Here is a 9,621-nt window from a genome sequence, read left to right as displayed (position 1 = left end):
ACTTGAATCCATCCCTCTCCACCAAAAGAGACGCATGCAGCGGGATGAGGCATGCCACCCAGGGAACAGAGGATGTTTTCTGTCATGCTTCCTAATGTTTTTCATTAGCATGCCACATTGCCATCTGTGAATCAGCCAAACGTCCTTTCACACTTAGAAGGTGCAAGACCGAGGCCTTCGCCAAGAAAAGCATGGATCTCATTAGAGGCAGGCAGTCCAAAATGAGGATAGCTGATTGAGAGGTATGACATAGTTTCCTTCTGTCCTCTGCACATTCCAAATTAGCATCACCAGAGAAACATTTCTTAAAAGTAAATTACCCCAAATATGTCACTTTCTCAGAAAACCTTTCGGACAGTCATTTAGGGTCTAACTTTGTTTTTGTTGTTCGGTAATGTGCTTTGTGAGCTGCGTTTTGTATCTTGAAGTGCAATAACTATATAATTTAACTTAAGAATTCTTAAAGATCAGCATGTAACCAACTATTACAGTACAATGAAGAAACAACTCCTTCAGTACGTGTGGCAGATAGTGTGGTTAAGGTGTTTCCTACGAGGCCTGGCACAGGACTCATTTTAAGCAAATAATTTAACTACGTAATCACTCTCTGAACTGTCAAGAGTTTATTAACCTTTTCATACTTTGCTGCATGACTCAGTTGATTTTTTTACAACTTGTACATCCCAGTAATCTTTTTTACTTTAGAGAGCAATCTTCTTAGAGGGAGTTAAAACTCTCAGCGGAGCCTTCTCTTCATTAACAAAACCCACTGTATGATTCTTACACATGAGAGCGGTAATTAAAAAGTGACACACCTGTGAATTTACTGGCCACGTTTTACGAAATTCTACTGTCAATTTAAAATATCAACTTGATACTAAAGATATTGAGACAGATTATTCGACTTGGATAACAAATATTAGGCAATTTAATTGAGGTTGGTGATTGGAAGAAACTTCCATCTGTTTGCCAAACTTGTTTATCTGCAAAATGTGAACTTGCAGACCCATGGGAAGAGCTCTTCAAGCTGAACTAATCCAAAATCATGTACTGTAAGGGGGGCCGTGGTCCACGGAGAAACCAGGAGAGGCTTACAGGTAAATATAAGCCTGCTGTTAATTAGAAAATAAATTACATATCCTCTTGAGAACTATTAAAATAGTTTGATCCTGACTTTCACAAACAGACAAACAACTTCATCCTGCAAAATTAACTTATGTCATCAACAATATCCTGAGCCCAGGAGGATTGTGGTCAAACATATTTACAATTAAAATGGCACCCAGCCCACACTACAGGCAACTCCATTTAAGCCTGATTATTGTACAATGTGCCACGGATTCATTATTTAAGTGTGTGCCTAAAAGTTAACAATGTAAAGTTGTATGTATAAAATTAAAACCATATATGGAGAGGCAAAGTTCTTCCTCTTCTGGTGACCCCCATGGACTCTGATTTTAGAAGCAAAAAAATCCAGTAGTTAACGGGAGACAAATATTTTTTTAGATGAATTCCACCTTTGTCAATTTGAAAATATAATTTCCAGCTGGGAAGCAAAAGAACAAGCAAGACCCGTGTGAGTACATCCCGGTACGCGACTTTTGGGAACGTAGTCTTCTAATTACATATCGTCAGTCATATACTTATACAGTTTTACAACAAAGCTGCCCGAACATCACACAAAACGAAATGACTCCACGACAATCCTGTGACTGGTCCTATGTGTAATTCATGGCACAATTCAAACAGGATCATAGAATTATTGTCTCTCGTCGTTGACTACCGTACCTATTTGTTCCTGAAGTAAGGTCCCATGGTGGGCCACCAAAAGAGAACTGTAACCCAACAGTTGTACTGGACTCCACATCGGAAAAAAAACAATCTTTTTTCCATTATGTAGTAGGAGCAGCACACTCCAGAAAAACACTCATTAAACCGGAGTAATATAGGGCGACAACATGTGATACCATCGCTATTATCACTGACCTCTCTAATCACAGGCCTGAGTGCTGCCCGCCACTCAACAGATGAAAACAAACCTCTCCCTGCAGCAGATGCATAGCATCCACCCTGTAAACAAAAAAAAGATGATTGAATTCAGGTGTTGGAAGAGATGGGTCCCATACAAATGCAGTGGTTGTGTGACGTCAGCTGAGGAGGCCCAGCAGCTGGAGAGCAACTGGAGGAAATGTTAGAGCAAAGACATCAAGAGCAATAAGAGCGAGATTATCAAGTGATGGATTTAATCATTTTTAGGGGAACTGTTTGGTAAAGTAGAAAAAGGGAAGGGAAAATATTTGTGGTTTTTGGCCTCGCAGTCCATCACTTACCGAATCTCGGGCTTCAAAAGTGGTTGCACGTGGAAGAATGCAGGGTTTTTGTGAGGACAATGCTTTGACAGGAGAATTGGCTTATTCATGAGGAGAAGTTATCAGGGGAGTTTGAAGGACAAGGTAACAATAATAGGCTGAGTAAACCATTATGTAAGGCTTTGCATGGGAAAGTAAGCGGGGCTCTCCAGACACTTACTCCGTCTTCTGGGGAAGTTCAAAAGGAGATTAAACAACCTCTGCAAAGTTTGCTTTCATGACTTAAGAACAAGTCTCCAAAGTCTTTAGAATCAAAGAAAAGGGAGTTTAAGCCTGAGTCCAAAAGATAAAACACGTTGAATGGAAAAGAAAATGTTTATCTTGTTGAACTGGCAGTAGAAGTAGCAACCGTTTCATCTCACTGAGGAATCATTCAGTGTCAATATTATGAATACGGCTTAATGGAGCTTCATGTACATTAGTTTTATACCTTTTAAAGGAATAGTTTGACATTTTGGGAAATAAGCTCATGCGCTTTCTTGCAGAGAGTCTTCTTGCACTCTCTTTTCTGTCTGTTAGGTATGAGGTCATAGCCAGCAGCAGCTTAGCTTAGCATAAAGACTGGGAACAGCCAGCCTGGCAACTTAATGGTGACAACAGGACTCTGGGAAGTCACTGTAAAAGCACAACTGGTTGTACAGATAAAATAATCTCCATACATGCAGAATCTGTTGGCGATGGGACAAGATTTCGGCATCTGAAGCATTCTGGTTTTCGTTTATAGTCCGGGTAGTATTGACCAATCACGTTCGAGCAGGCTGTGGTTGAATGCGGGTAAATAATCCGTGTGGAGAGCAAAGGAGGTAGAACGAGCCAAAATGCAATCTTTAGCTTTTTAATGGTTTAAAATAAGCTTGTTGTTCGTTATTAGTTGATGTAATCCCTCTACTCCAGTCTCATCTCAAGTTGCTAATCGTCGTGTAAACAATGAAGAGTCTTGTTCTGGATATCCTCCGACTTCACCGGATCCCCAGATATAAAGCCCCTCGCCCTCAGATTCGATGGGTTCTGAGATTGCAGATGAAAACAAACAAGATAACATGTTCGTTAGTGAGCTTTAAAGGTGCTGACAGGTACATTTTGTGACATTTGGACAAAGCCAGGCTCTTTTTAGCTGCGTTAATGCTAAGCTAAGCTAACCGGCTGCTTGCTGTAGCTTCATATTTACCGTACAGACATGAAAGTGGTATCGAACTACTCACCTAACTCCTGGCAAAAATCAAGTGAGCCAAAGTAATTTAATGATTAACGTAACTAATTACTTTAAATAAATATTACTTTTTAAAGGAGTGAAAAGTAGATTACACTTCCTGAGTAACGTGATTGTTACAGCCGGACTGAAGTCTTGATTTGTATCTTCAATACCGTAGATCTACGAGCTAAACTTGGATTGTTGTTGCTATGAAGAGAATTTGAAACTAAAAATCTGATGAAGTTAATTGCTTTTGAAATACTTCACCAGATTTTGCCTCTTTGTCACAGAATTCCAGTGGGTGCATGTAATGCTAAACTTAACTTTAGGCAGAAATTACTCTCAATCCACCAACAATTTATCCGTAAATTAAGCATGATCAGATTCATCCATTTTCTCTTCTGTACAGTCCAGAGAGATCCTAATTTATTCAGGAGGTGGTCTTTGAACCTTTTCCACCACTTTCTGGAGTTTGATTTTGTCCACTGTTCTCTAGGAAGACTTCCTAACTTCCAGTTAAAGAATTACATAAATGTTCTCCTGATAATACTCTCAACTATTGCATGGTGTTGCCGATCTTGTTTCTCTCCGAGTTTTTATGTGTAAATTGTGTATTGTATTAAATCTACTATTATTGTACGAACAAGAAACTGTAAATAAATGATTTTGTGTAAACTTCTGATTCATATTTTCTGAGTTGTGTTTTATATATTAAGGACACAAAAAAATAAACAATTTCACATTTCTGATGAAAATGTTTTTTTTCTTTGAAATACAAGATATAATTTTGTGAATTAAACAATACAGATAAATATTCAGCTTTGCATGAGTCACAACAATAAATATAGTTAACAGCAAACAGCAGTTTACAGTACAAGTGATCAGGTTGTTAAAATTAACATAAAGACCAGATACATAATTCACATAAACAAGAAGCAAAATGCATTAAATCTTTTTGAGGAAATGTAGTGAAAGGCTAAACTGAACGCTGTCTGTTTCTCAGCGAGACTCAAGATCTCAAGAGGTAAGAATGTAAGAAGCAGCTTCCCGACCTGTGCAGCATCCTGAACAATCTACTTTCACTTTTCTACCGACACAAAATAGCTGCATCCCCGTTGTGTACGCCCATTACCCTGCAGGTGATGAGTTATGCTGCACACAACAGATATTTTTAGCCAGTGGAATTATTATTGTAATAAAGTTGCACAGCAGGAATCACAGCAGGGAGGAAAATGAGAGCGTTATGTCACACCGTTACTGACACCTTCGTGACTGGGTGCTGTGCCTCTGCCAGAAAATATAGTGAGTGAGTGCCCTCACCGCTGAGACATAAAGAGAAACACACACACACACACACAAAGCTAGAAAAACACACTTTTCTTGAGTCAATGGTGCATTTCAGGTCGTGAACCTTCCTCCGGCGCCTTACTAACCATTTCTTTTGAGTCCCATTGCGTCAGTAACAGACAAACCTGTCAGTGCACAGACCACGAACGGAGGGAAACGCTGATGGAGACGTCTTGACTCCGGGACCGCCACCAATCCTAATTGCAGTGCCCTTCATGTGTGTTCTACTTGCTGGAACTTTATTCGTTTTTGTTTTATTTATTCTTTTTTTTAAACCTGTTCAGAAATACAAATTCTGTTTCTGTTGCGCGACATCACTGGAATAAGTGTCTAAATGTATCCAAAGGCCACAACTCAGCGAGTGAGTTGAAAACATGGAGGAGGGTTATTGATGGTAATGAGACTGTTTAGTATAGTTGGACATTAGCTGCAGAAAGAAACTGTAATTACGTCTCCGCTGTTACATGATTGTACCGATTCTTCCACTGAAATGAGTGGAAACTTTATACTCATGGATGTAATACTTGTTGAACTGCACTGGCAGTCTGTTAGGAGCTCAACATTACAAACATAACTGATTATTCAAATCTACTTGTTTTGTAAAAAGATTGTTTTTCACTCATCTGTACTATTGATTTTTGGCATGTTGTCCAATTGAACTGCAGTTACAAATCACTAGATTATCTCTGCTTTTTGCATGTATTGTAATGACTTCTAATATCACCTCTAATGACACAAAGGCTTCATGTCTGACTGCATTGTGAATTCATCCCCTCATTGCAATTATGGTTTGATTTTGTATTAAAAGTTACAGTGAGAAACTTTTAAATGTCTTAATATTTAATACTGATGCCACTATATGACCTACGTAAGTAAACAAGACCTTCAGCGAGAAGATCGGCTATTTCTTTATAGATATAATACCCGTTATCTGGTCCGACAGGTTCACCCAAAAGCTCCTTCAGCTCAGACTCAAGCCGTGCCTCCAGCAGCGACCGGCCCACCGCCGACAGATCCGGCTTCACTGGCGCCTTCGACCTGCAGTCGGAAGCCGACTGTCAGACCCTATTGCAGTAAAATTAGGTTTTCTTAAGGGAATCTGGCTCTCGGGAACCCTACCGCTTTTGTCCACAAGGACCGCCAAAATCAACACAAAATAAAAGTTCCTTGCAGTAGCTTTAAATTGAAGATTTGGGAGTATTTTCTGTACTCCAAAAACAGAAACGATCTGCAATACAAGCGCAACAACACAGGCAATAAATAGACTCGGTTATATTTTCATCAGAAATAATATCTTTAGGAATCCTTAAAAATCTAGAATGATCAAGTGGCAAATTGTTTTATCCTTCCAATAATAAAATACTATATGCTGGTGAGTTCTCTCAACATCTAGTGAGAAAAGTAACATTTAGTGTTTTCATGTTGCATATTTGCATATTTGCTACCGTCTGGTGCTCTCCATGTTCAGCGTCTGTGATGAAGAATCTACCTGGAATGGAAGCAGGAAAAACTAAATTTCATGATGTCACGTCCTCTTCGAGACAATCCTCTTCGACGTCATCCTGAGCTTACAGAAATCAAAGTAGAAGCGGTCTGTGAAAAAGACAGATAAGGCCGAGGAATGTTTCGGATTGCTTGGGTTTGTGGAACAAGTCTTAAAAATAGACGCCGAGGTTGTTCAACTCTTCGGCTCCGCAGGAAAAGGCTCCAGGGAGAGACGACTGGCGTGCTTCACGTACACGTTGCCATCCTCCAGCTTGACTTCATACACTTGTTGCTGTAAAAAACAGAAAAATAAAGGAAGACAAAGGAGCTGATAACAACACGAGTAATAACTCACGCCTTAATGTGTCAACAGAAGTGAGCTTACAGTGCATTTAATGTTAAACAATGTAGCGAACCCTGCTGCGAAAACCGTTTGTTTTTATGTTTCTTCTGCTGCTTGTTATGTACGAGAGAAACATCGGTTAATGAAAATGATTAATGGAAAAGAGAACAAGATGTTTACGGAAAGTAAAGCTCTTGTTTGGGACCGTTCACTGCAACCAAACAAGAGAACGGTGGGAACAGAAAAGATGTTCGACAGAACAAAAAGGGGAAATATAATCTTGACTCTGACTCATGAGCTGTGATTTCTTTTTTTTCATGCCGTGTCAATAAATGGAACTTCCTACTTCTGATAGAAGTGGACGATTATGATGTACTTAATGATGATATTTTGGGCATCTTTTTGGGGCCAACTGATGTTTTCACTGACCTGTAAGGACGTCCCTGACTTCCCCGTCCTGAGGTCAAAGTCGTAGTCGTGCCAGGGACAGAAGACCTGCAGGACTCCGTCGGCCTCCTCGATGTCCCCCTCACACAGAGGACCGCCTGGGACACGCAAGACAGGAAATTGTTAATCACCGTCTTCTCAAAACAAATGACTTTTGCTGTCGTCCTTCTAGAGATAATGTGATTGTGTTGTGAGGTTTGCATAACAAGCAGTGGCGTAGCGTCGTTATGACGCACAAACACACACTGAGGGCTGGACTCTAATTTAGGGAGCTTTGTTACCGTCTCCTGTTCTTTTCTCTCTCGTCTTCACTCACTGCATCGTTCATATTTAAAATGCACGACTGCCGGCTCGGCTTGCAGATGTCCTCACCTGTGATACGTTATATGGCGAGTATCGTCACATGATGAAATAGAGATTTGACTTTGGACAACATCAACATACATATTACCAGGCAATCATTATTGTATATCTGTATATGACAAAAATATGAAAATAGTATATTTTTAAATAATTTATTCGTAGTTTTAATAGTTTATGTAGAATAAGCATGTCATTACATTTTAGATTGACACTGGGTTTTTTTTTCTTCTATTTTTAGTGTATATAGCAAATAACAGTCAAATTAACAGTTAGTTCTTTCTCAAACAGGCATATATCTGAGTGTACCCAATATAACACATCGTTAGAGGGGCCCAAAGCAACCACTCGGCCCTCACTCTGTATAGTCACGGCCCTGTTAACATGGTGTGGAAGCTCCTATATACTGTATGTGTGGAGCTGATACACCTATGAGAGGACAGCAGGCTGCCACTTTTTATAGACCTTTCAGTACCAGCTGAGAGATAAATTAACCAGAACCTCATACTCTGTGAGAGGAAGTGACGCACAGATGTACTGTCGGTGCATTACAGTGTATTCGCTTATTATTTAACATTTTTTTAAATGTGTTGTAGAATCTTGTGCACTACCCTGTCTTTTTAGAGGTTGATAAGGTTGATGTTTTTTTGTTTTTTTTTACCGGAATGTGAACAGCGAGCGTCCATGGCGAAGAACTCCTCCTTCACGTAGAAGAGGCAGACGTCAGAGTCGCGGCCGAGCGAGGAGTACATGAGGCGGCAGCGCTTCGTGGAGAGCCCCGCTACCGGGCCTATGAGTCTCCATGAGACGCCCTCCGTGGTTCCCTCTTCATCTCCGGAGCCAGACGCCATAAAGAACAGCGAAATGAGCCGGGGTTGTCTTTCCAATTTGCGCTACTTCTCGGCGGCAAAATGCAATTTGGCAGTTTATCTCGGTGGAGAATATACTCCGTTTTTATCCACCGGGCCGAGCGGTGCGACGGTCAGCGGTGCGGGACTGAGCTGCATCCATCCGGGCTGACTGCAGCCTGCTGCCGGCGAGCCGTGACGCTGTCACACCGAGAGGCACGAGCACGGCTGCTAACAGCTAACGAGCAGCACAGCCTTATTACGTTCTCTTAGATGTATCACTTTAATATACAGCTGCTCCTAAAATAATCACAAAGCTGAGGCAGCAGCTAGATCCAGCTTGCAGAAATTGGCCTTTCCTGTTAAATCAAAGAGCTTTAGAGACATTTCGGGTAAACAATACTGCGTCTTAAATACACTCATCCATTTAGAGATTTTGTGCTATTTTGCTTCCAGAACATGTGTTCTTTCAGACTAGTGGAGCGAAAACATCCAAAATATATACATTTAGGTGTTTATTTTACTACTTTGTCATTTTATTTCCCCTAAATTCACCTAAAGTTAACATTAGATAATGCCTTTGATAATTCAACATTCCTTTTTTAGAAAAATTGTAACAAAAAAAATTATTGCCTTAATGTAAGTAATCAACTGAAGTTTCATCGAATAGTTCATTTATTCACCCTATTCCCCTGTAGTGCCTTCATAATGTATGCAATTTTACAAAACATATCTTTAAAGGCCGCTTTTGTATTCGCACTGATCCAGTCTGCACTTCAGCAGCACTTAAATACAGCAACCTTTCCAGTTGCATTGCTCTCTATATTCTAAAGGTTTTTACGGAGGGAGCAAATTAGCACATATTTAAATACGAACTTGTAAGAAAACGTGTGATGCAAAAAACAATTGTCTTAATATAATTAATCAACTGGGGAATTTTCATGGTGATATCTGTTAGTTACATTTTTTCCCTTATTTACATGAAGTGTTTCCCCTTAATGTGGGGACTTCTGTCCATCATAATAAACAGGCTACATGAACACACCCAGACATACATTTCTGTTTTATGTTCAAACAATAAAACTCTGCAAACACACCAATCCTCCGGGCGTTCTTGGTGGCCCTATTGAGTTCACTGGGAGCCCTTTAATACACAGAGCGTTGTACTTCTTCCCAAAGAGTGCGGTGAATGACGATCATTACTTTTTTTACTGTGCAAGTGGTTCAAAA

At 40.1% G+C, this 9,621-nt stretch overlaps 1 protein-coding gene across 1 annotated transcript; it reads right to left on the bottom strand.

The window, feature by feature from the left end:
- Positions 1-4,024: 4,024 nt before the first annotated feature.
- On the bottom strand, positions 4,025-8,796 carry LOC116394867 (Rieske domain-containing protein). The gene is made up of 3 exons (XM_031868218.1): positions 8,205-8,796; positions 7,166-7,281; positions 4,025-6,685 (listed from the first exon to the last, which is right to left on the bottom strand). The coding sequence occupies exons 1-3, from the start codon at positions 8,392-8,394 to the stop codon at positions 6,587-6,589; spliced, it is 405 nt and encodes a 134-aa protein (XP_031724078.1). The 5' UTR covers positions 8,395-8,796; the 3' UTR covers positions 4,025-6,586.
- Between the last annotated feature and the right edge of the window lie 825 nt (positions 8,797-9,621).

This window comes from Anarrhichthys ocellatus, unplaced genomic scaffold (genome assembly GCF_004355925.1).
Source record: "Anarrhichthys ocellatus isolate YVR2014 unplaced genomic scaffold, GSC_Weel_1.0 scaffold42, whole genome shotgun sequence".
NCBI lineage: Eukaryota > Metazoa > Chordata > Actinopteri > Perciformes > Anarhichadidae > Anarrhichthys > Anarrhichthys ocellatus.
This window is presented reverse-complemented; position numbering and strand designations above follow the sequence as displayed.

Bases quoted from the DNA above. Each gene is read 5' to 3' on its own strand.
- LOC116394867 (XM_031868218.1), bottom strand. From the start codon at position 8,394: ATGGCGTCTGGCTCCGGAGATGAAGAGGGAACCACGGAGGGCGTCTCA. The intron at 7,282-8,204 runs GTAAAAAAAAAC...TGCGTGTCCCAG, and splicing joins CGCTCGCTGTTCACATTCCG to GCGGTCCTCTGTGTGAGGGG. The intron at 6,686-7,165 runs GTCAGTGAAAAC...TGTTTTTTACAG, and splicing joins AGTCAGGGACGTCCTTACAG to CAACAAGTGTATGAAGTCAA.